Consider the following 26,315-nt stretch of genomic DNA (forward strand, 5'->3'; position numbering starts at 1 on the left):
TGGGGATGGTTTGGGGATAGGACATTCTTGGGGATGTCTTAGCTTGGGGATAAGACATTCCTCTTATTTTTGCCCTGATCTCCAAAACCTTCCTGTGGTCGCACTTACTTTCAACTTCCAGAAGACAACTTCCCTTTTCCCCACTCATTTGGGAATACCTCTATCCTCATTTCCACTAGGAGCTGTCCCCTATTCCCATAGAAAAAGCAGATGCCTTTGAGAGGAGCTCTGACCGCTTTTATTCCTATCTGTGCCATTAAAAATCATAGTACAGTCACATAATAGGGAAGTGGCTGTTCTAGCTTCTATTATCAACACATGGGCAAAATATGTATACCAGGAGGAGCTTAGAAAGGATACACTTTCCCGAACTGTACACATCAGCAATGTGAGTCCATTCCATTTAACAGCTTTTTAATCAGCTGACAAAGTAAGCAAATCAAAGCTCCTGCAGATTTATTGCTAATTTAGCAAAAGCTTTGAAAAGAAAACATGCTAGTATAACCGATCTAATGGTAATTGGTTTATGCAATGATTTTCTTCTGAACAGGCTCCTTTTTCTACAATTAAAACTCTTCACATATCCAGTCTAAAGGACCCAAAGTAGCTAGATGCCACATTATCATCCACTAACTTTATGTCAGAAATGGTGACAAATATTTCATCACCAGCCTTCAGTTCAAAAAGTCCTCCTTGGTAGATGGAATTCAAACCATACTCAGCATTCGCTGCCGCACATTTTGTTCCCACACCTTTCATGAGGAGGATTGGTGATGCATAGGTAGTTGTCATCTTATATATGCACTGCACAAGCTGCTGCTCATTCGCGTTTGCAGAGTCGTCATCATAATCATCTCTTGCCTTGTGCTGATATCGGAAATAGGTCTGAGCATAAATGTAGTATCTGCCCGTTTGACTGGCTCGCAATTTTCCATGATGGAGTGTCATGTTCTGAATGTGGGATAACCCCTTTCCAATGCCCCATTTAACAAGGTGACGGCACGACTGGTCTAAATGGTGAGACACATCTGTTAAAAAAAAACAATTGTGAAGATACAATTCCGAGTATGTTTCCAGTATTTCATACAAACGCACCATAGTTTATGTATGTGTTCACGAGCAGCGTCGCAGTAATGAATAGAATACAACAGGAGCTCAAAACCAAATAAAAATATGCCGGTGCCAAAAGTCAACACCATTCACCAATTGCCTGGGTAATCACAATGCAGCACGCCTTCTCCAAAGCTGACTTAATTCATGCCATAGGTGAAAAGCATTTCATCCAAATCCAGATTTCCAGAGATTTCTAGAAACCATTAAATGAAGAAGGTCCAAATTGAGAAATGGAAAAAGAGAAATAGCTCCGGGGCAACAAGGTAGACTGCAGTTTAAAAAGAAAAGAAATGAGGATGTAGTAAATGAGACGACATCAAAGTTGGATTTTCAAAGCTGGAAGATTGTGTGGAAAAAGACCGGAGGGAATAAGGAGCTCCAGTTTTGGGATCTTGGGAAAGAAAGTGAGAGTAGACCTATGGCCATACTAGTCTGAAAACGCCTGATCTCGGAAGAAAGTGAGAGTAGGAGACGATGCCTTGATTTCAATAGCAGCGTGATAGCACATGTTGAGGATTAAAAAGAGCAAGGGTTGAAAGTTCAGAAGAACAAGGAGTATAATAAAAAGGCCAAGAGGGAAAAAGACTGAGTAAATCGCACAGATACAAAATGGCCACGGCTACTGCAACCATCAATGCACAGCCAATAATGAATTAGGAAGCTGTGGATGTCATAGAGGTACGTGAGACATTTAAACAAAAGTGCAGACTGACATTTACTGCCTTTCTAAAAGGTATTTGTGAGGAGGAAAGGATCCTTTTGTCGGCTGGCGGGGAAGGGTCCAATTCGTTTAATAGATGGGAGATAAGTGAGGATGACAAAAGCCCCGAGAAAGGTTTGGAGAAATTCGGCACACACCTCCAGCCAAAGTCAAATTATTGATCCACCTATTTGAGTTTCGAAGCCTGAGGCAGGAACCACGTGAGTCTATTGACAGATGAAGATGCTAGCCTTCCATTAAGTCAAGACAAAGGCAGCAGAGCTGATACAGTGAAACAGTAACAAAAAAGAGCACACCAGACAGAGAGAAATATGTATAAAAGCTGTGGATGACCACATGGGTTCACAGGTATAAGGAAATGTCCGGTGTGTGGATCAAACCGCAGAGCTTGTGGAAAGCCCAACATTGGGAAAAGATGTACAGAACAAAGAAAGAAGATGGTAAATGAGTTATCAGAGACAGAGCAACAGGAGGAACGAGAAAGAAAATAAACCATCTTCTGGTCCAAGACAATGAGTTTAGGAGCACAATTAGGCACAGGAACCAGACAACTGCATGAAATGACAAGATGTGACTGTTGACAGATCAGGAAGAGGATGGGAAATAAGGCCATAAACACAAATCATAAGCTGAAGATTGAAACCGGAGCACAGAGTAACATCATCCTGCCCAGACTAAACCAGAAGGTCTTTCCTGAAAATTTGAAAGAAAATTGAAGGAAAATGATTACCCAGGGAAAGATACTCTGAAGCCAAGCTGATGGATCCGGTGAAACTAAGGGCGCAATTCTCCCAAAGGGAGACAAACAGCCGACGCCGGAGTGTTTCACTCCGGCGTCAGAGGCCGCTCCTCACCCCCTATTCTCCCTGCCCCCAGGGGGCTAGGAGCGGTGGCATGTGAATCTCGGGCGCCGGGCCTTGACGCTTGCGTCAAAGCGGCGCGCCAGGAATGACGCGGTCGGCGGCGCCTAAGTGACGACTACCGCGCATGCGCAGGTTGGCCGGCGCCGACCCGCGCATGCGCGGTTGCCGTCTTCCCCTCCGCTGCTCCGCAAGATGTGGCGGCTTGACCTTGCGGGGCAGCGGAGGGAAAAGAGTGTGTCTTTTAGAGACGCCGGCCCGATGATCGGTGGGCACCGATCACGGGCCAGACATCTCCTGAGCATGCCCGTGGTGCTCGATCCTCCCTCCGCCCCCCACAGGCCCCACAAACACCGGTCGCGTGCTGTTCATGCCGGCAGTGACCAGGTGTGGTTGGCGCCGGCGTGAACCGGTCGGGTTTGGCAGGCCGCTCGGCCCATCCGGGCCGATGAATCGCCGGTCGGCGTGAGAAACGGCGAGCGGACATTCTCCGAGCGGCCTGTCGAAAAACGCGACACGCCATTTCAGGGGTGTGGGAGAATCGCAGGGGGGTGCCAGGGCGGCGTGTTGTGATTCGCCCGGCCCTCCCGCGATTCTCCCCCCTGGCGTGGGGTGCGGAGAATCGCGCCCAAAGAGTTTCAGATACTTTCTCAGCAAGAGATCCAGAGGTGGTTTTATAAGGTGCAGCAAACAGCCAGCAATATGGCAGTATTGATCTATGAGGAATGTGATTTAATTGGAAGATGGTGTTCTGTTAGTTGGATCCATAATAATCATCTGAAAACAGTGCAGAAAGAATGTCTTCAGAAGATACATGAAAACCACACGGGAATGCAGAAGTGTCAGCTCAGAGCAAGATCAGCTGCTTAATGATAGGCATCTGCACAGCGATTGGTTGGAATTTCCCAGCCACCTCCCCCCCCCCCCCCCCCCCCCCCCCCCCTACTCCCCTCATGTGTTTTTCCATGGCAGAGGCAGCTCGCCATTGGCTGCCAGTGGAATCTTCTGGTCCTGTCAAAGTCTCTAGCATCTTGCATGGCTCACTCATATTGGAGATCCTGGAGGTATTCCCATTTGTAAGAATAAAAGCCCACTTCTCACTAAAGATTAATTCTTCCTTTTCTTCATTGCATTCTACGTTCTGATGGCAGAATGAGAAGACAAGTATCAATCTTTGGCAATATTATTCTGAAACTGGTCACGTTGAGATGTACATCGATGACTACAGATGCTCCTCAACTGTAGAGATTGCCTATCTTCCATTTCCCACTCCAGCAATGAGCCTGAGATCCAGAGTTCAGTATCATGGTGTATGGGGGAAATCTATCCACATCCCATCACTGTAGTGCCAGGCTAAAGCACTCCAATGTGTTGCAGCACCATGACATTGCACAGGGTATTTTCGAACATTTTGTAAGTATTTGGCCAGCACTTTATAAAGGTAGAAAAATGCCTTTTGTGTGTAAAGCACAGCCAGTCCAATGAACCTTGCACTGACCTTGTGGAGAAGTGAGCCGTACAGTGAGATGAGCAGAGGAACTGCGGGCTGGTTTGTCATTGAACTCTGCTGCAGACTTTAAAACATCAACAGGTATATTGTCCATTACACCTGTGAGGACAGACAGTTGGGTAAGTTATCTGTAATTGTTATGCTGATGTTTATCAATGTGCTAGAATATGAACAAGCTTACCTTGTATTATGTGCTTCTTGTTAGTCTTTTCTGCTATCTGAAGGTAATTTTATTGGGAAGAAAATTGAGAGTTTAGGTTTCACCAACCAACATTTTTTATTTCATCCAATTTAAGTGGTATTTTCCAACAATTCAATCCTTTGGCTTGTGAGAGACCACAAAGGCTCAGAAACAACACCAGGAGCTTAACAAGTGATTGTTGTATCACAAAGTTCGGACAGACTATGGAAAGGGTCAAAGAGCTTCAATGGGGTAAGAATGGATCGAACCAAGTAAATTGGAGTCAATTGGAGACAGGGAAAGTGGTTGCTGAACAATGGGATAACTTCAAAGCAAAGATGGTTCAGGCACAATCAAGGTGTATTCCCTCAAAAGGGAAGGGAGGACAAACAAATTCAGAACTTCTTGGATGACAAAAGAAATAGAAATGAAGTTGCAGAGGAAATAGTGTGTTTATAACAGGTGTCAGGTAGAAAAAACAATTGAGAACCAGGCTGAATATAGAAGGTTCAAAGGGGACCTGTAAGAGTAGGTCAGTGAAGCAATGAAGGAGTATGAAAAGACACTGGCAGCTAACATAAAAAGAATCCCAACTCTTCTATTGGCATCTACATACTAAAAGAATGGGAAAAGTACAGTTAAGTCCAAAAAGTAGTTTTATGTACAGAGGAAGTGGGACTAGCTGAGTATTAAATTAATACTTTAATTTACTTTGAGAATACATAACCCAGGCCATGGTTAATAAGGAGGTAAATCAAGCACTGGAGAGTTTTAAATTAATAAGGCCGCGATCGGGCACACTTAGCAGGGTGATTCTTGCCGGCTGCAGAGCCGAGAATCTCCCCACTATTTAATGACACTGCCCTTTTTTTCGGCTTCGGGTGTTTCTCTCTTCTGAGGCCACACAGAGAGATTTCCTGCTGGCCAGCTGACCTCGCCAGCAGGCTGTTCACAAATCAGGGCGCCACTTTGATCGGCTGCCCTGATCTTCTTACCAACCCCCCAACCTTATCAAGGACCCGGGAACCCCCACGCCCCTAAACCCCCCTCCAATTGGCAAGGCACCTCTGGGCCCACCAATCTGGCAACCGGGCACCCCGGCACTGGCATCCTGACTGTACCCCTGGAACCCTGGCAGTACTAACCAGGCACCTTGGAATTGCCGGGGTGGCACTGCTGTGGTGCCCCTACAAAGGTGACAAGTTTGCAGTTCCAGTGTGCCTGGCCTGCCCTGACCTTGAACACTCGGGGGGTCTCTAATGGCCTGAAAGACGCTACACCCTTGAGGGGCCATAATGGCTGGTCCACATTTGTGTGGACCAGTACTAATCGGCGCCTATCGAGGTCTCTGAGGTGCGCAGCCATTGGGTCCCAGCCGCCGGGTGAATTCGGCGTCCAGATAGTTAAGTGAGCCTATGTCGATCTGGATCTTACCTGTTACTTTAGTACCTTTCATCAATAAACCTCTTTACTAACTATTGTATGTCTCGAGCCACCACAAGGTCCTTCCTATCCACTCTATCTGGGCTTCTCATTATTTTATACACCTCAATTAAATCTCCCTTCAGCCTCCTCTGCTCGAAAGAAAACAATCCCACACTATCCAATCTTCCCTCAGCTAAAATGTGCCATTCCCAGAAACACTCATGCCTTCAATTGTCTTGTTATTCTGGACAATATTTACTTTGTTGATTTAGTAAGGAAGTCGGTGAGATAGCAAAGTGCAGCTGCAACTGCTTTCATCCGTTGTTTGTGTTCACAGTGGATAAACCACAGATAGGAATCCTAGTTGATATTCTCTTTTCACTTTCCCTTGGCTTGGAATACTAAAACCCATTATAATGCCCGACTGCAACCCTCACTAAAATCAGCTAACAGGATGTAACCTGGAACTATCTCCACCTGTGTGACCCAGGGCGCGATTCTCTGGAAAGATTTCTAAGTGAGGTAGCGAGTGGGAACTGCCGCGAGCTTTCCGGCCCTTACCCAGGCGAGGCCGGCAATGCTATTCAATGTTAATTGGTCCACTTAATGAAGCCCCATGGGCTCCTAGACACAGTGGAGGAGAGGAGGGATGTCTTGTCCCCCCCCAGGGTCCCGGAGGGTCAGCTATAGGCCAGTCAGTGCTGCCTGGCATGAGGTGGCAACGGCTGTGAGTGCCGGGGGTGTGACCAGGAGGACTGGTCTCCACTGCCGTAAAAATCCAACGACCTACATTGGGCAGCACGATGAGTCGACAGCAATGCCCCCCACTTCCCCCTCCCCACCCCATCCCACCGCCAGCACTGAGGCCAACACTGCTAGGGTGACGATCGCAGTGGACAGCCTGGTGCACGATGACGGCACCATTATTGAAGCTGTCCAAGGCGTCACGTAGTCGGTGACGGCCATGGTTGAGGGTCTCGGCAGAATGTCCGCCTCTCTGGGGGATGTCATCCAGTACCAGGCCGACCTTCATGAGGTACTGCAGAATATGTTCCGCTCTCGGATGGGAATGGCCGAGGCGCTGCAGAGATTGTCCCAGTCGTAGGCAGGCATTGCCGATGCGCTGCCGAGCATGTTCCAGTCACTGAGGAGCATCGCCGAGGGCGGCGACACGATGTTGCAGACCATGGGGAACCACCTGGGCTGGGCTGTAGGGGCATCCGGGGCTTAAACCAGCTGCTCCTCCATCCCATGGTGAACCCCAGGGCCCATGGGCACCAAGCGGGTGCCAACCCTGACCCGTCCCATGGAGTGGTGACAGTGGCTACCAATTCCCCTGGGTACCACAGGTATGTCTTTGTGGCAATTTTAAAGTCACTATCAATCTGGTACTGTATTCAGAGCTGGGTTGGCTGGAGGCCAGAATTTCAGTAGAGTTGACCTGAGTCAAGTTTATCTCCAGATAAATGTGGATCCAGATTCAGAAGAAGACAAGCATGACATACAAAGCAGAGGCGGAATTTCAATGAAACACGCAGCACTGCAGCTCGGGGCCTTGGCCAATGGGGAGGCCCATGTGAAAAGTTGACTCTTGTGATGGGAATACGAATCAGAGCCTTGGTAGCTCTAAATTTTCTGATAGACTCATTTTTGAGCCTATCAGCAGAGAATACAAAGCAACATCGTGCTCTGATTAAAACAGTTCGCCAGACATTGGGAGGCGGTGGAGACTTAGAGCAGTTCAGACATGGATCTCCTGAATTGGTGTGACGTTTGTGAACTTTCATTGAGTAAAGGTGCAAAGCAGCAGCCAGGTTGTCTGTCTCCTTTGGGGAATGAGGGTCATCATTCTGACATTGTTAAGGAAACGTGTCCTAAACCTGAAGGTCATTGTGGGATAGTAAGGATAAAGGAGATAGCCAGTAGCTATTTTAGGTGGCCAGGGCTCGGTAGTGAAATCGAGGAGAAGGCGGGTATGTGTTTGGCTTGTGCAAAGGTTCGGAATCTGCTGTGTTTTTCAGAAAGGTCAGGAAGTATTGCCAAGGAACTATACCACCAGTGAGAATTGGATACCTGCCATTGTCTTAACACAGACTGGACTGGTCACCCACACCGCTCAAACGTGGGATGATGTAGTGTTGAGGAGAAACATCGGAAAATGTTTCCCTTTCAAATATGTCTCCAATTCCCTTTTGAAAGCCATTATTTAATCTGCCTCCACCACCCTCTCAGGCAGTCCATTCAGATTATACATCGCTATGTAGATTTTTCTTTCGTCAATTACCTAACATCTGCATCCTCTGGCACCAAACATAACTAGAGGGGACTAGAAAAAGTTGGCCAGAGTCTTCACAATTTCCACCCAGATAAATGAATGAAAATCGCTTATTGTCACGAGTAGGCTTCAATTAAGTTACTGTGAAAAGCCCCTAGTCGCCACATTCCGGCGCCTGTCCGGGGAGGCTGGTACAGGAATCGAACTGTGCTGCTGGCCTGCTTGGTCTGCTTTAAAAGCCAGCGATTTAGCCCAGTGAGCTAAACCAACCCCTCAGCAGTCTATCACGTATCCCATCTGGACCAGGCAACTTTTCATACGTGAGTGATGCAAATTTAGGTGCCTCCTCTTTATCTATGTTTATCCTAACAAAATGTAATTATTTACTACCTCCTCATTTATGCTGACATTGATAGGATCTGCTTTATTGGTGAAACAGGTGCAAATAAACACTTTTATCACACATTCAGCATCTCAGCCATGCCCTCTGCCTTCACTAGAAAATCTCCCAAATGATCCTGAATTGGCCACAATATTTCTTTCCCTGCTCCGTTACTATTTTTATGCTATAAAAGACTTCAGAATTCTTTTTCGTGTAAACCACTAACCTATCCTTGTAAGCTATTACCGCTGTTACCACAACCAGACCGGCCATAATCCTACTGAATGGTGAAGCAGGCTCAAATGGATGAATGGCCTACGCCTGTTCCTAAATCCTATATACACTGGAATCATTTTACTTCAATATGGGATATTGGTGAAAGGAGTGGAGTTTCAATGTAGATGTAAAGACTTCATGGTGAGACTTGCTGAAGTTTGATTTGGAACATAGAACATACAGAGAACATACAGTGCAGAAGAAGGCCACTCGGCTCATCGAGTCTGCACCGACCTACCCAAGCCTTCACTTCCACCCTATCCCCGTAACCCAATAACCCCCTCCTAACCTTTTTGGTCACTAAGGGCAATTTACCATGGCCAATCCACCTAACCTGCATGTCTGTGGACTGTGGGAGGAAACCGGAGCACCCGGAGGAAATCCATGCAGACACTCGGAGAACGTGCAGATTCCGCACAGACAGTGACCCAGCAGGGAATCGAACCTGGGACCCTGGCGCTGTGAAGCCACAGTATTATCCACTTGTGCTACCGTGCTGCCCAGCTTCTTGGAGTAATCATTTTATAGCTACTTAAGATGCACATTAAGCACGGGGTATTTCTTCCACGCATTGCTGCTCATTTGGATGACTTCCTTACATTGCATTCTGGGTGGTTTGGGATGAATTTGTGGTAACTCTTACTGCCCAATGAAGATGCACCCATTGTCATGGGAATGTCCCTTTAAAACTGTTTTGTCTTCTCAAATGGCTGCAGTTATGTCATTGTGTGGGTGGAGCTGGACGGTGGCTCTGGTTTTTATTTTCATTTTGAGCTGGAAGCTGTTTGTGGCTCCGAGTTTTACTTCCGTTTTAGACAGTTGGAAGCTGTCTTCAGACTACAAGGACCTTGGAGTCTCTCTCTCTGCATGTTAAAAAGGTGTCTCCAGATCACTTGATAACTTCAAAGAAATAACTGTATTCTGGAACGAATTCAAACCTACTGTTTTGTGGTAAAAGGGATTGTCTGATTTATGGATGTTGTTACTTGAGTGAAACAGTAAAGAGAAGTTATTAAGGGTTAAATATAGAGTACTGTAGCTGCGCGGGGTATTTATGTTTGTAGTTGATAAAATGCTTACTGTGTGTGTTTATAAAATGTTAACTGAATTCATAGAATAAACTTTGTTTTTGATTTAAAGTGCTTAAGGCCTCTGTTGCATAACACCTGAAAAGTAGGCCCTTGTGCTCCTCATAACCAAAATCTATAAACAGTTGTAGGTCAGGTGAACTCCATGATATACTTTGGCGTTCTCTAAACCCTGACCCATAACACCTCGTTTCACAGAAAACATTAATTGTGGAATGTAGCCCCGAAACTCTAATGGAAGTCCTGAAATTCAATGTAATAAAAACAAATAGAACTCACTCACAGGCTTTCATTAGCACTCCTTTGAGTTGTTAGGCTTTGTAGGTGGTTAGCATTTTTTGGACGTAAGCATCCAGTTTTTGTATCAGAGTATGCAAATCGAATTTCATTTTGTTCACAATTTAAAAAATGAAATGAAATGAAAATCGCTTATTGTCACAAGTAGGCTTCAAATGAAGTTACTGTGAAAAGCCCCTAGTCGCCACATTCCGGCGTCTGTTCGGGGAGGCTGGTACGGGAATTGAACCATGCTGCTGGCCTGCCTTGGTCTGCTTTCAAAGCCAGCTATTTAGCCCTGTGCTAAACCAGCCCCAACAGAGCGATTTTAGCAGGTTATCAAAATGTAGCAAAATAACTTTCTTTTTTTAATTTCCAAAAGATCATCAAACATTCCTCATCTAAAAGAAAAAATTCAGAGTTGATACAGCAATACTGTGGTCTGTTCAATCACCTTGGTTGCAAGTAATTTAGCGCTGTTCGCCAGTCTCCAACAGGGATCCTTTTTGATCTGATCACTCAAATCTTCAGTCTCAGTACTGATAAGCTGCTCAAATCTTTGGGGACTATTCAGACACCACAGCTCCTGGGAAACTCTTTCATTTTTCACCTAAACGGAACAAAACGGAACAAAGGCTTTGTGAGGCTGGATGTTGAAAAAAGGCAAGAATTTGTTACTTAATTTTAAAACGAACTTGGCAAATGCAGAGTAGTGTTTTTCAGATCATTAAAATTTCCTCACAAATAACAGAATTATATAGGAACATATACATACACAATTACTTTGAAGGGCAAATATTATTGTTATGCAGCAGACAGATGTACATAGCACAATCCCACAAACATCAACGGTTGATGGGTTTTTGGTTGAGAATGGCACTAAGTATTTATTTTTATTAATCGTTCAAAACAGATAATGTAGCAGAGGAAATTAGTACAATGATGTTCTGAAAAGTCAGGTGTGTATCCATCCTTACCTGGTCTGACCTACATGTGACTCCAGATCCACAGCAGTGTGGTTGACTGTTAAATGACCTAACAAGCCACTCAGTTGTACCAAAACCACTACAAAGTTAATAAAAAAGAAAGAAACCAGGCGGATCAACCTAGGCACTGAAACAACAACGGCAAACCCAGCCCTGTCAATGCTGAAAAATCCTCCTTATTAACCAAAGTTGGGAGAGCTGACTCACAGTCTAATCAAGCAACAAACAACCTGACTTAATCATACTTATAGAATCAAACTTTACAGATGTCCCAGACACCACTATCACCATTCCTGGGTATGTCGTGTCTCACCGGCAGAACAGATCCAGCAGAGGTGGTGGCACAGAGGTATATAGTCAGGGAGTTGCCCTGGGTGTTCTCAGCATCGACTTTGGACCCCAGGTCAAACATGGGCAAGGAAACCTCCTGCTGATGCCATGTACCGTCCACCCTCAGCTGATGAATCTGTATTCCTCCATGTTGAACACCTTTTGGGAGGAAGCGCTGAAGGTGACAAGGGCACAGAATGTACTCTGAGTGGGGGACTTCAATGTCCATCACCAAGAGTGGCTCAATAGCACCACTACTGACCGAGCTGACCGGGTCCTAAAGGACATAACTGCGAGTCTGGGACTGCAATGAGGGAACCAACAAGAGGGAAAAACATACTAGACCTCATCCTCACCAACCTGTCTGCCGCAGATGCATCTGTCCATGACAGTATGGGTAGGAGTGCACACAGCACAGTTCTTGTGGAGATAAAGTCCCGTCTTCACATTGAGGATACTGTCCATCATGTTATGTGATTCAGAACAGATCTAGCAAATCAAGAATGGGCATTCATGAGGCCCTGTGGGCCATCCGCAGCAGCAGAATTGGACTCAGCCACAATCTGTAACCTCATTACCTGGCATATCCCCCATTCTACCATTATCACTAATCCAGGGGATCAACCCTGGTTAAAAAGAAGAGTGCAGGACAGCATGCCAGGAGCACACCAGGCATATCGAAAAATGAGGTGTCAACCTGGCAAAGCTACACACAGGACTACTTGCATGCCAAACAACATAAGCAGCAAATGATAAACAGAGCTAAGCAATCTCACAACCAACTGGTCAGATCTAAGCAGCTCTGCAGTCCTGCCATATCAAGTCATGAATGGTGGTGAACAATTAAACAACCCACTGGAGGAGGAAGATTGACAAGTATCCCCACCCTCAATGATGGAGGAGCCCAGCACATCAGGCATTTGAAATAATCTTCAGCCACAAGTGCCGAGTGGATGATCCATCTCAGTTTCCTCCAGAGGTCCCTGGCATCATAGATGCCAGACTTCAGACAATTTGATTCACGCCACGTGAATCATCAAGAAACAGCTGAAGGCATTGGATACTGCAAAGGCCCCGACAATAATCTGCCAATAGTACTGAAGACTTGTAGAACCTGCCATGCTCCCAGCCAAGCTGTTCCAGTACACTGGCATCGACCTGACAATGTGGAAAATTTCCCAGGTATGTCCTATACACAAAAAGCAGGACAAATCCAACCGGCCAATTACCACCCTATAAGTCTACTCTTGATCATCAGTAAATTGATGGACATGGTCATCAAAAATCTATCAAGCGGCACTTACTTAGCAATAATCTGCTCAGTGATGCCCAGTTTGTGTTCCGCCAGGGTCATTCAGCTCCTGACCTCATAGAGGCCTTTTTTCAAACATGGACAAAAGGGCTGAACTCCAGAGGTGAGGTGAGAATGAGTGCCCTTGACATCAAGGCAGTATTTGATCCAGTATGGCATCAAGGAGCCCTAGCAAAACTTGAGTCAATGGGAATCGGGGGGGGGGGGGGGAAACTCTCCATTGGTTGGAGTTATATCTAGTGCAAAGGAAGATGGTTGTGATTGTTGGAGATCAGTCACCTCAGTTCCAGGATACCACAGCAGGAGTTCCTCAGGGTAATGTCCTAGACCCAACCTTCTTCAATTGCTTCATCAATGACCTTCCTTCCAACATAAGATCAGATAGGGGAATGCTTGCTGATGATTGAGCAATGTTCTGCACCATTCGCAACTTCTCAGATACTGAAGCAGTCCACCTGCAAATGCAGCAAGATCTGGACTATATCCAGGCCTGGGCTGAGAGGTGGCAAGTAACAATCACGCCACACAAGTGTCATACAAGTGCTAGTCAATGACCATCTCAAATAAGAAAGAATCAAGCCATCGCCCCTTGACATTCAATGATATTACCATCACTGAATCTCCCATTATCAACATCCTGTGGGTTACCATTGACCAGAAACTGAATTGGGATATCCATATAAATACTGTGTCTACAAGAGCAGGTCAGAGGCTAGGAATCCTGTAGCGAGTAACTCACCTCCTGACTCCCCAAAGTCTGTCCACCATCTACAAGGCACAAATCAGAAGTTTAATGGAATACTCCCCACTTGCCTGAATTGAGTGCAACAAAAGAAGCTCAACACCATCCAGGAAAAAGTAGTCTACTTGATTGGCTCCCATTTCAAAAACATTTACACCCTCCACCAGCAACGCACAGTAGCAGCCATGTGTACCATCTACAAGATGCACTTCAGGAACTCACCAAGGCTCCTTCGGCAGAATCTTCTTAACCCATGGCCACTACTATCTAGAAGGAAAAAAGCAGCAGATACCTGGGAACACCACAACTTGGAAGTCCCCCCCCCCCCCCCCCCCCTCCCCAAGTCACTCACCATCATGTGAAAATATAATGCTGTTCCTTCACCATCGCTGGGTCAAAATCCTGGAACTCCCTCCCTAACAACACAGTAGGTGTACCTATACCTCATGAACTGCAACGGTTCAAGAAGGCAGCTCAACACCACCTTCTCAGGGGCAATTAGGGATGGGCACAAATGCTGGCCTAGCCAAAAAAGCCCACATCCCATAAAAATTAATTTGAAAAAAAGTCCTGTTTTTAATTTGGTGCCTAGGTCTCTAAGCTAACTATACAGAACCTTCTTATTTGTCCTGGTATCTACATAGATCATGACAACTGGGTCCTCCCCGCTCTCTCGCCCCCCCCCCCCCCCCCCCCCCCCCCCTCAGTCCCCTGCAAGTTCCCCTCCAGCCCGGAACAGATGTCCCAAACCCACGGCACCGGGCAGACAACACAGCCAGCTGTACTCATGCTCTTTCCTGCAGAGAACTGTGTCAATCACTCTGACTATACGATCCCTTGCTACCACTATATGCAGGTGCGGGGAAGGTCGCTGAGTGATCGGTCGCAGCGTTCCCAATCACAGGGAAACCGCCCAATGGCCACAACCGGATTTTAAATTGAGAATTCCGGCCACAAGTGGCTTTTCAATGAAATGGTGCAGTCTTCCGACCAGAAGTGGTGGCAGAGAGCAGGTTACGCACCTGGCACATGCACTGACGTCGCACTTTTGGCATAAAGTCAGGAGGAGAGATTTGTCCATTTTCTAGCTGTGGGCCAGCAAGGCATCAAGACTGTAAAGAACTCTGTCGAGGGTGGTAGGATCCAGGGTCGATCCGGGCTGGGGGCTCGCAATATGTGCGGTGGCGGTGGAGCTGGGAGAGCAGGAGGCGAAAGAGGCCGGCATTCTGGCCTTTGCGTCCCTAGTAGCCCGGCGGAGGATTCTTCTTCAGTGGAAGGATGTGAGGCCCCCCAGCGTGGAGGCCTGGGTCAACGATATGGCAGGGTTTATTAAATTAGAGAAGGTGAAATTTGCCCTAAGGGGGTCGGTGCAGGGGTTTTTCAGGAGGTGGCAGCCATTTCTGGATTTCCTGGCAGAACGATAGGAGAAGGCCAGTAGCAGCAGCAACCCGGGGGGGGAGGGAGGATTGTGCCCATCCCTAATCCTTTCTTTGTTTTGGACTGAAGGGACATGCACAGTTGTTCTGTGCTAATGACGGGCGCTATTTGTTTCTTCTTTTGTGTGTACACGGGAGGGGGGGGGGGGGTTGTTCTGTCCTTTCTGTTGAAGGGACGGGCAGTAGTTTTGTGAGAATGATGGGTGTTCATTTATCTCTTCCTTTGTATATGCGCCGGGGGGGGGGGGGGGGGGGGGGGGGGGGGGGGGGGGGGGGGTTGTTCTTTCTGTTCTTTGTAATTTTTTTCTTTTTGTTGTTGATATTTTGTGAAAATTTGAAGAAAAATTGAAGATAGATTGTTTTAAACAAAGAAAAAACTGAAATCTGGAACAAAATAGTATAAAGGTGATTTCTTGAGGTATGGCTTTGTTAATTGTGCCAATGCAAATCAGGATACAAAGCCCAAGTATGTTACATGCAAGGAAGACTAGCAATTGAGAGTTTAAAACCTCAAAGGCATTTAATATGGATCAATAAGAAGCTATTTGGTGTGACAAACTGAAAGGAAGATTATTATTTAAATGACGATATATTAGGTAATGTCGACGTACAAAGGGATCTGGGTGTCCTTGCACACCAGTAAATGAAAGTGGAGAGGCAGGTGCAGCAAGCAATTAGGAAGGCAAATTGCATGTTGGCCTTCACTGCAAATGATTTTGGGTTCAGAGGTAGGGATATCTGACTGCAGTTATACAGGACCATGGTGAGACCATACCAGGAGCATTGTTTGCAGTTTTGATCTCTCTGCCTAAGAAAGGACATACTTGACATAGAGGCAATGCAGCAGTGGTTCACTAGGCTGATACCGGGGTTAGTGGGACTGTCCTATGAGGAGAGAGAGGTTCGCCTGGGCCCGTATTCACTGGAATTTAGAAGGATAACAGGAGATCTGTTTGAAATGTATAAAATTCTAACAGGGCTGGACAGACTAGATGCAGGGAGGTTGTTTTCCCTGGTTGGGGAATCCAGGACCAGGGGATACAGTCTCCGGATATGGAGTAGACCATTTAGGACTGAGCTGAGGAAACATTTCTTCACTGAAGGGCAGTGAACCTGTGGAATTCTCTATCAGAGAAGGTTGTGGCCACCAAGTCACTGAATATATTCAAGAGATTTTTGTTTTTTGATTTTAATGGCATCTACGGATATGGGGAGAAGGCGGGAATATGGCATTGTGATTGAGGGTCAGACATAATCATATTAAATGGCGGAGCAGTGAAGGAACAAACATTAAAGTACAAAAATCATCCCAGGTTATTAAAACGCACCTTCAAGCATCTGCTCAAAGAGCCCTGTGATCAACTAATTTGTGTCTTAGACCACAGGCCATAAGACCATAAGATATAGGAGCAGAATTAGGTGAGTGGTACTGTGTATTAAGAAGTGCAAATAATGTTTCACAACTTCTATTGCCTGTATTAAATGAAAACCAGCGTGAGTGTAATTCAGTAAATACATATTGGACGGGATTCTCCAACCCCCCCGCCGGGTCGGAGAATCACCGGGGGGGTGGGGGGGGGGGACGGCATGAATCCTGCCCCCGCCAGCTGCCAAATTCTCCGCCACCGGAGATTTGGCAGAGGCGGGAATCGCGCCGCACCAGTTGGCGGCCGCTCACAGCGGCCCCCCCTCCCCCCCCCGTGATTCTCCGGCCCACGATGGGCCGAAGTCCCGCCCGTTCTGTGCAGGTCCCCTCAGCGTAAATTGGAGTAGGTCCCTTACTGGCGGGACCTGGTGGCGTGGGCGGACTCCGGGGTCCTTGGGGGGCTTAGGGCGATCTGGCCCCGGGGGGGGTGCCCCCATGGTGGCCTGGCCCACGATCGGGGCTCACCGATCCGCGGGCGGGCCTGTGCCATGGGGGCACTCAATTCCTCCCTGCCGGCCGTGTAAGCCTCCACGATGGCCGGCATGAAGGTGAACCTCCCCCTGCGCATGCGCGGGGATGATGTCAGCAGCCGCTGACGCTACCGCGCATGCGTGGACCCGTGCCGGCCGGCGGAGTCCCTTTGGCCCCGGTTGGCACGGCACCAAAGGCCTTCCACGCCGGCCGGCGGGGCACAAAGCACTCTGACGCTGGCCTAGCCCCTGAAGGTGCGGAGGATTCCGCACATTTGGGACGGCCCGACGCCGGAGTGGTTTCCGCCACCCCACTGCCCCGCTTCTGCCCGCCCTGCCGATTCCCGGAGAATCCCGCCCATTGTACTTGATCAACTTAATTGACTTAATTGATGAACCAACAGTGAAACTTGGTGTTGAACTTTTGAAATGCATCTGACAAGGTACCACATTGTAGACTTGTCTGCAAAATTGAAGTCCATGAGATGAATGGATCAGTGGCTGTGTAAACACTAAATTAGCAAAGGGACAGAAAGCAGAAAGATCTCTTGAATGGGGGAGGGTGTGGTGGGGAGGCTGTTGTCCTTCCAGCTGGAGGGATGTGCCCCAGGACACAGTGCTGGGATCACTGTTTGTTTTGATATCAATATTGACCTGGACCTGGGTGTACAGAACATAATTTTTAAAAAGTTTTCAGATGACCCCAGTGAGAGTCAGCACCCTCAGGGAATGTACCCCAGTGAGAGTATACTGCCTGAATTGTTTATGGAAGCAGACTCAATACTAACTCCCAAAAAGGAAATCATAGAGTCCCTAGAGCAGGAGGAGACCATTTGGCCCATTGAGTCTGCACCGTCCCTCTGAAAGAGTACCCTACCTAAGCCTACTGCCCTGCCCCATTCCTGCAACCGCATAATGCCACATAACGTGTATATCGTGGGACACAAAGGGACAATTTAGCATGGCCAATGCTCCTAACCTGCACTTCTTTGGACTGTGTGAAGAAACCGGAGCACCAAGAGGAAACCCGCGCAGACAGGGGATAAAGTGCAAATTCCAGACAGTCACCCAAGTTCAAAATTGTAGCCGGGTCCCTGATGCTGTGATGCAGCAGTGCTACCCACTGTGCCACCATGCCACCCCGAATTGAATGAATAGAATACTTGAAGGGAAAAAACTATTTTCTGGGCTTTAGCAACATAGCGGGGAATTAAATGGAGCTGCCAGACATATGATGTGCCAAGTGGCTTCAATCTGTGTTGTGTCATTCTCCAATTCCATACACTAAACATTCCTATATCTAGATCCAGCATCGTGTTTCTGATTTAATCTGTTCATGAGAAAATGGTTTATCGCATTTACGGATAGCCGTCTTGAATTGCTGAGCATATGGTTAATTGTGATGCGTCATCCTCTAAATCTGCAGTCTAACACCACACAGAAATCCAGCAGTTCTGCATGTCAATTTATATTTTTCTTTCAACAAAATGTTTTTTTTAAAATGTGCTTTATTCCAAACGTATATGAAAAGTTACAACAGATAACCAAATTTTCCAACACACAACTATACAGTTTGTACAAATTTTTCCCCTTTTTCGCCCTCTCACTCCCTCACCCCCACCTCAAACCGCCCCCCCCCCCCCCTCACCCCCACCTCAACCCGGGCCCCCCCCACACACACACACACACACACTGCGATGAACAACTCCTCAAACAGAAAGACCACCTCCGCTTTCGAGCTCCTAAGGTGCCCCAGTGAGAGTCAGCACCCCCTAAGTAAGGTTAAGGGGGGGGTTACGGGTATAGGGTGGATACGTGGGTTTGAGTAGGGTGATCATGGCTCGGCACAACATTGAGGGCCGAAGGGCCTGTTCTGTGCTGTACTGTTCTATGTTCTATGTTCTGGGAATGTACCCCAATGACAGTAAGCACTGTCTGGGACTATACCCCTTAGAGAGTCAGCAGCTTCTGGGAATGTACCCCTAAGAGAGTCAGCACTTTCAGGGAATGCAGCCTGTGAGAGTTAGCACTTTCTGGGAATGTACCCCAATGTGAGTCAGCACTTTCAGGGAATGACCCCCAGTGAGAATCAGCACCTTCAGGCAGGGCCGGCTCAAGGCACCGGCAACTCGGGCTGTTGCCCGGGGCGCCATGTGCTAGGGGGCGCCAGACTCGGGTCCCGCGCATGCGCAGTTGGGCCGGCGCCAACCAGCGCATGCGCGGTGGCCGCTCTCCCCCAGGGTGGCCGCACGCCCCCAAGGCCCCCCCCCCCCCGGTCCGTCCCCTCGGTCCGCCCCCCGGCTCGGTCCGCTCGGTCCGCTCCCCCCCCCCCTCGGGTCCGCCCGCCCCGCCCTCCCCTCTGGTCCGCCCGCCCCGCCCCCCCCTCGGGTCCGCCCGCCCCGCCCCCCCCTCGGGTCCGCCCTCCCCGCCCCCCCCCTCGGGTCCGCCCGCCCCGCCCCCCCTCGGGTCCGCCCCCCCCCCGCCCGCCCACCCCGCCCCGCCCCCCCCTCGGGTCCGCTCCCCCCTCGGGTCCGCTCCCCCCGGGTCCGCCCCCCCTCGGCCCCGCCCTCCCTCTCGGCCCTGCCCCCCCCTCGGCCCCGCGGCCCCTCTCGGCCCCGCCCCCCCCAAAGGCGCCGAAGTTCAGCTTGCCCGGGGCGCCAGCAACCCTAGGGCCGGCGCTGCCTTCAGGGAATGTCCCCCAGTGAGAATCAGCACTTTCTGGGAATGTACTCCAATAAGAGTCAAAACCTTCAGGGAAGGTACCCCAGTGAGAATCAGCACCTTCAGGGAATGTCCCCCAGTGACAGTCAGCACCTTCAGGGAATGTCCCCCAGTGAGAGACAGCTCCTTCAGGGAATGTACCCCAGTGAGAGACAGCTCCTTCAGGGAAGGTACCCCAGTGAGAATAAACACCTTCAAGGAATGTCCCCCAGTGAGAGTCAACAACTTCAGGGAATGTACTCCAGTTAGAGTCAGCACCCTCAGGGTCTGTACCCCAGTGAGAGTCAGCACCTTCACGGTCTCTACCCCAGTGAGAGTCAGCACCCTCAGGGTCTGTACCCCAGTGAGAGTCAGTACCTTCAGGGAATGTACCCCAGTGAGAGTCAGCACCTTCAGGGTCTCTACCCCAGTGAGAGTCAGCACCCTCAGGGTCTGTACCCCAGTGAGAGTCAGTACCTTCAGGGAATGTACCCCAGTGAGAGTCAGTACCTTCAGGGTCTGAACCCCAGTGAGAGTCAGCACCTTCAGGGTCTGTACCCCAGTGAGAGTCAGTACCTTCAGGGAATGTACCCCAGTGAGAGTCAGTACCTTCAGGGAATGTACCCCAGTGAGAGTCAGCACCCTCAGGGAATGTACCGCAGTGAGAGTCAGCACCCTCAGGGTCTGTACCCCTGTGAGAGTCAGTACCTTCAGGGTCTGTACCCCTGTGAGAGTCAGCACCCTCAGGGTCTGTACCCCAGTGAGAGTCAGCACCTTCAGGGAATGTACCCCAGTGAGAGTCAGCACCCTCAGGGAATGTACCGCAGTGAGAGTCAGCACCTTTAGGGTCTGTACCCAAGTGAGAGTCAGTACCTTCAGGGTCTGTACCCCAGTGAGAGTCAGTACCTTCAGGGTCTGTACCCCTGTGAGAGTCAGCACCTTCAGGGTCTGTACCCCAGTGAGAGTCAGTACCTTCAGGGTCTGTACCCCAGTGAGAGTCAGCACTTTTAGGGACTGTACCCCAGTGAGAGTCAGCACCTTCAAGGAATACACCCCAGTGAGAGTCAGCACCTTTAGGGTCTCTACCCTAGGGAGAATCAGTACCTTCAGGGAATGTATTCTAGTGAGAGTCAGTACGTTCAGGGAATGTCCCCCAGTGAGTGTCAGCTCCTTCTGGGTCTCTACCCCAGTGAGAGTCAACACCTTCAGGGAATGTCCCCCAGTGAGAGTAAGTACCTTCAGGGAATGTCCCCCAGTGAGGGTCAACACCTTCAGGGAATGTACCTGTCAGTACCTTTGTGAAGGATGTAGGTTATTCCGGACCTGATAATACTTTATTAATAACCTATGCTCTAGGTTAACCCACCAAAAGATGGAAAGCTGTTTTACTGCCAAGATTCAGAATAGATCTCATGAAGGGAGAATGCTTTTCTGGGTCTCAGACAATTAAACAGGATCTCAGTTACTTTTTATGGGGAAAGTTCGGATGCGTCACTCATAACTAAATCTTTACGTCTACCGTCGTGGGTCCTAGCCATTCAAGGCTTCCTAAATGAGTGTCTAGGAGTTTAAACATTGAGAGTAATTCTTACACAGTATAATTTTAATTAAAGTATTTTTATTGTAAACATACACCCAATAGATACATACAGAATTGCAGAGTTAAAAAATAACAGTCTTTAGTTATCTGTTAATAATATAAAATAGTTAACAGTCGTATGTTATCTGCTAACACACTAACTTCTCTCAATATAATGAGATATCTGAAACATGGAAAATCCTAAAGTATCTCCTAACAATTTCTTAATACACTTCTAAGAAGTTAAACAAAAACACACTTACAAAACCTGAGGTTTTGTCTGACGAGGCAAGCTTGAAGAACAGAGCTTTTACCCACATTCTTTCAGGGGAGTGAGAAGGTACCTCACTGCTAAAATGCCCCTCTTTTAATGTACATAAAATTATCTTTTCAGTCAAGGACTGCATCTGTTATCTTGTCACTTATTGTTGGTTAATTAATGGCTAATTGGATGTATTATCATTAATACATATTTTAATGATCATAGTGTCTGTGTAAATGTCAGGTGTCTTAAGATATATCGGCAAAGGGGACTAATATAGAGGCCTGTCTTTTTTCAGTGTTGTCATGTTCTTTAGATATCAAAACCGACACTTTTTGTGAGGGTGTTATTCTAAGTGTCAAGACTAATATAGTTACGGAAGGATTTGTGTATTGTTTATCTGAAGAATTTCCTGTCCTTATGTTTTGAATATTTATAGTGTAGGGAGTGATCCCAAAGAATTTATGGTGTGTCAAAGGAAGGTCTTTCTTATCCTGTAATTGTTTGTATTAATGAACCTGTGAAACCAGCTCCGAGTTTCTCCCAGCAGGTGGTAACCCCTACATTACCTTTAGCTGAAATGGTTTTATTCCACTTTGAATTAAAGTGCTGATTGTATTAATTTCTGTTGCCTTATTTCAAACCGAATTCTGCGGTGAATATGATATTCATCACACCTTCAGGGAATGTACCCCAATGAGAGTCAGCATCTTCAGGGAATGTACCCCACTTAGAGTCAGCACCTTCAGGGAATGTACCCCAATGAGAGTCAGCACCTTCAGGGAATGTACCCCAATGAGAGTCAGCATCTTCAGGGAATGTACCCCAATGAGAGTCAACACCTTCAGGGAATGTACCCCAATGAGAGTCAGCACCTTCAGGGAATGTACCCCACTTAGAGTCAGCACCTTCAGGGAATGTACCCCAATGAGAGTCAGCATCTTCAGGGAATGTACCCCAATGAGAGTCAACACCTTCAGGGAATGTACCCCAATGAGAGTCAGCACCTTCAGGGAATGTACCCCACTTAGAGTCAGCACCTTCAGGGAATGTACCCCAATGAGAGTCAACACCTTCAGGGAATGTACCCCAATGAGAGTCAGCACCTTCAGGGAATGTACTCCAGTTAGAGTCAGCACCTTCAGGGAATGTACCCCAGTGAGAGTCAGCACTTTCAGGGAATGTACCCCAATGAGAGTCAGCACCTTCAGGGAATGTACCCCACTGAGAATCAGCACCTTCAGGGAATGTACCCCAGTGAGAGTCAGCACTTTCAGGGAATGTACCCCAATGAGAGTCAGCACCTTCAGGGAATGTACCCCACTGAGAATCAGCACCTTCAGGGAATGTACTCCAGTGAGAGTCAGCGCCTTCAGGGAATGTCCCCCAGTGAGAGACAGCACCTTCAGAGAATGTCCCCAGTGAGAGTCAGCACCTTCAGGGAATGTACTCCAGTGAGAGACAGCACCTTCAGGGAATGTACCCCAGTGAGAGTCAATACCTTTGGGGAAATGTACCCCAATGATAGTCAGTACCTTCAGGGAATGTACCCCAGTGAGAATCAGCACCTTCAGGGAATGTACCCCAGTGAGAATCAGCACCTTCAGGGAATGTCCCCCATGAGAGTCAATACCTTCAGGGAATGTACCCCAGTGAGAGTAAGCATCGTCAGGGAATGTACCCCAGTGAGAGTCAGCACCTTCAGGGAATGTATCCCAGTGAAAGTCAGCACCTTCAGGGAATGTACCCCAGTGAGATACAGCACCTTCAGGGAATGTCCCCCAGTGAGAGTCAGTATTCAGAGGCAGGGAGCTTAATCAATACATTGTCAAACTGTTTGCTTCAATAACGCTTCCATGTTTACCAGAATTAACAGTGTAGCATTGCAAGCGAATTTCCAAAATATGCTCTCTGATCCCATCCTATAATGACTGTCAATGTGGAAATATTAATGGTGACTGGCTGAGGATCACTTGATCATATTTTACACATGGGGAAGTGGGATGTTTTGCTGATGTCACCGTCACACAAACGCCTTCTGCTGCGACACATTTGTTTTTAGAAATCTCTTTTCTATGATTTTGGTCCCTGTTTTCCATCTCCTGCTCTGTGAGGACTAACATCAAAGGCAGTAGTGACTTCCCGGCACCCCACTCAAATCATCGCTCCCTATGTGGGCTCTGTCAGACAGAGGGTTTTGCACAGTACAGGGATTCAGTAATCTACTTGGAGCTTTGCGTACACAGGGGCTTGCTGAAGATGTTTGTGTTGTATCAGACTGTGGTAGTCATTTCTGATGTATATACTGTATATATAAGTGCCTTGATGTAAGGCCCCTGTACTACAGGTATGGGGGTAGATTCCTGCCTGCTAGGTCCGCCCAATAGGCGGAGTATAAATATGTGTGCTCTCCGTACAGCAGCCATTTGTTAGCTGCTGTAAGAGGCCACACATTTCTGTGTAATAAAGCCTCGATTACATTCTACTCTCGTCTTGTCGTAATTGATAGTGCATCAATTTATTACACAGAAGATTTTTCGAGATGGACCTCCCTGTAGAAGCCAGGTATTTCTAATACACCTAATATAGGTAAAAGATAGATGTTTAAGCGTAAATATTAAGCCCCAGTTTTAAATCAAGGATTAAAAAACATATATTCTGCAAATTCATTTACATAGTTTTAAAGTAATACAGAAGTCTGATAAGACAAAACACTTTTCACTACATTTCTCCAAGGACAAGGGCTAAATCCATGGCAACGAGGTGACAAGAGCCCAGTAATTTAAAGGCTCACTTGTTCTCATTTTGGGCCATTAGTGATTACAGCCTGAATCACATTCCATAACTTATACAGGTTATAACATTCTAGACTATGCTGCCTTGTTTTTAATAAATGGACAGTTAGAACATCAAATCAAATATATTTGATTCCAACATTCTCAAAACATAACAATTTCATAGAAGCAGCATAATTCACTTTACTAGATTAAAACAGACAGTTTGATCTACATTTTTCAAGTCATTGTCCAGCATGGCATTACAAGATAACTTGAAGTCTCCATTGTTACAATAGCCAAGTCATCAGAAAACCAGTTTTTGCTGGTAAAGATAAAGCACAATATCGCATTCTTTAACATACACAAGTATGCAGATACGCAACAATTAGAAGTAATGTTACATATTGAAGATGGACGGCTTGCCGTCAAATCAAATGTGTTTTAGTCTAACCCAAACCAATTAGGATTATATTGGGGTGTGATTTGATGACTTAAGACAGATATCAAACAGCAAACTGAAGAGTTTTGTTCCGCTATTTTTTTAGGTAGGTAGCTTCTGTTGGCTTTTGTAGGTTTTGTTGGTAGGTTAGAATCATCTATACTTTGATCTGAACTATTCACTGTCTCCCTGTATTCCTATTTCTTTTTCAGACTTTGACTTTTAAAGTTATTTTTCGAGCTGTTTGCGTAAGCAAGAAGATAAGTTCTGTGATTCTTTGAAAGCTTCAAATTGTCCACGAATTGCCTTTTAAATGATTTTCTAATTGTAATCAATAGAAGACAAATAAAACAATTCTTATTTGCACCTAAGAAGTTTTAACTTAAATTTCTACTGAGTTCCAGTAATCTCAAAGTGCAGCTGGTAACCTGAACACTTTAAAATCCCTCAACTGGCACAGTCGAATCCAACAACTGGCATAGTCGGCAGGAGGGGAGGAGCTCTGTCTTCCGGGCCTCCTCCGATTTTTCCGGAAGCTTTCCGAACCTCGCCGAAGGTCGCCTTCGGCGAGTTTCGGAAAGCTTCCGGAAAAATCGGAGGAGGCCCGGAAGACAGTCGGAACCCACGGCTAGACTAGGGTAATAAATATCTTTTTCACCCATTAATTGTCTTAAAGCCTCACCAATCTGTGCTTCGACCCCTGAAAAGGAGGGGGTGTGTTAAATCAATCAGGTGCCGGTCGTTGAAACTAAAATAAAACAGGACTGAAAAAATAGTCACGGTAGTGTACACAGATACACAAAAGGAGTTGACGACCAAAAAACAAATAATTGGGTGTAAGGCTGAGTTTATGGCGGACATGACTCCTAAAATATATTCAGAACCTTCAAATGGTACAGAACTACTTCCCACAACGTGCAAGGGATGTCGCGCCATACCAGATGTCTCTATTAACGATATATTGGATGATCTTGGATCTTTGATTTGTAGACAATTTGGACTGTCTAAAATTGCCACAAAAATTGAATCAAAATATGATATCCCCAAAGGACAGTGGTCCCTTGATAATATCAAGACGGCATGGGGTACGATCACACGGTTAAACGGTGGAAAACGTATAAAATGGTGTTTTGCAGTAATGGCACAGCTCCAAAAATATCAAGAGACAATTGCAAAAACTAAATTCGATCATGAGCTTCAGTCCACTAAAGACCAACTAGCAGCAGTTGTTGAGGAATTAAGAGATGCAAAATCGAAACTTGAGCGTTATGATGAAATTAAAACATTGTTGGAAAATGAAACCTTTAAGGTTCAACAGCTATCTTTTCAAATAGCAAAATTGCAACATCATGTTGTTGAATCAGAGTCAAAAGACCAACAGTTACAAACAGAGGGCGGCATTTTCCCCTACCCGGCGTGACGGAGGGTCCCGGAGTAGGGGAGTGGCACCAACTACTCAGGGGTCACGCCTCCCCAAAGGTGGGGAATTCTCCCCACCTTTGGGGGCCAGCCCCGCGCCGGAGCGGTTGCCACCAGAAGACCGGCGCAAAAAACCGGCGCCCACGGCAGCGGAGCTGGCCGAAAGGCTTTCGCCTGTCCGCGCATGCGCCGGCAGTGACGTCAGCGGCAGCTGGCCGCTGACGTCACTGCCAGGGCATGCGCGATGTGGGGTTCTCTTCCGCCTCCGCCATGGCGGAGGCCGTGGCGGCCGCGGAAGAACATAGTGCAGCCAGGGCACTGGCCCGGAGT

The 26,315-nt window shown here is 47.3% G+C and overlaps 1 protein-coding gene across 1 annotated transcript in view; it reads right to left on the bottom strand.

Annotated features, from left to right (window-relative positions):
- Nucleotides 1-397: 397 nt before the first annotated feature.
- The window catches only part of tnfsf10l (TNF superfamily member 10, like), a 35,012-nt gene continuing 9,094 nt past the window's right edge, over nt 398-26,315 (bottom strand). The window contains exons 2-5 of the mRNA XM_038776022.1: nt 10,562-10,717; nt 4,386-4,422; nt 4,193-4,303; nt 398-1,028 (exon numbers count right to left, since the gene is read on the bottom strand). Of these exons, the coding sequence (XP_038631950.1) occupies nt 577-1,028; nt 4,193-4,303; nt 4,386-4,422; nt 10,562-10,717 (756 nt within the window). The 3' untranslated portion in view covers nt 398-576. The remainder of the gene's footprint in view (nt 1,029-4,192; nt 4,304-4,385; nt 4,423-10,561; nt 10,718-26,315) is intronic.

Source organism: Scyliorhinus canicula, chromosome 17 (assembly GCF_902713615.1).
Source record: "Scyliorhinus canicula chromosome 17, sScyCan1.1, whole genome shotgun sequence".
Lineage (NCBI taxonomy): Eukaryota > Metazoa > Chordata > Chondrichthyes > Carcharhiniformes > Scyliorhinidae > Scyliorhinus > Scyliorhinus canicula.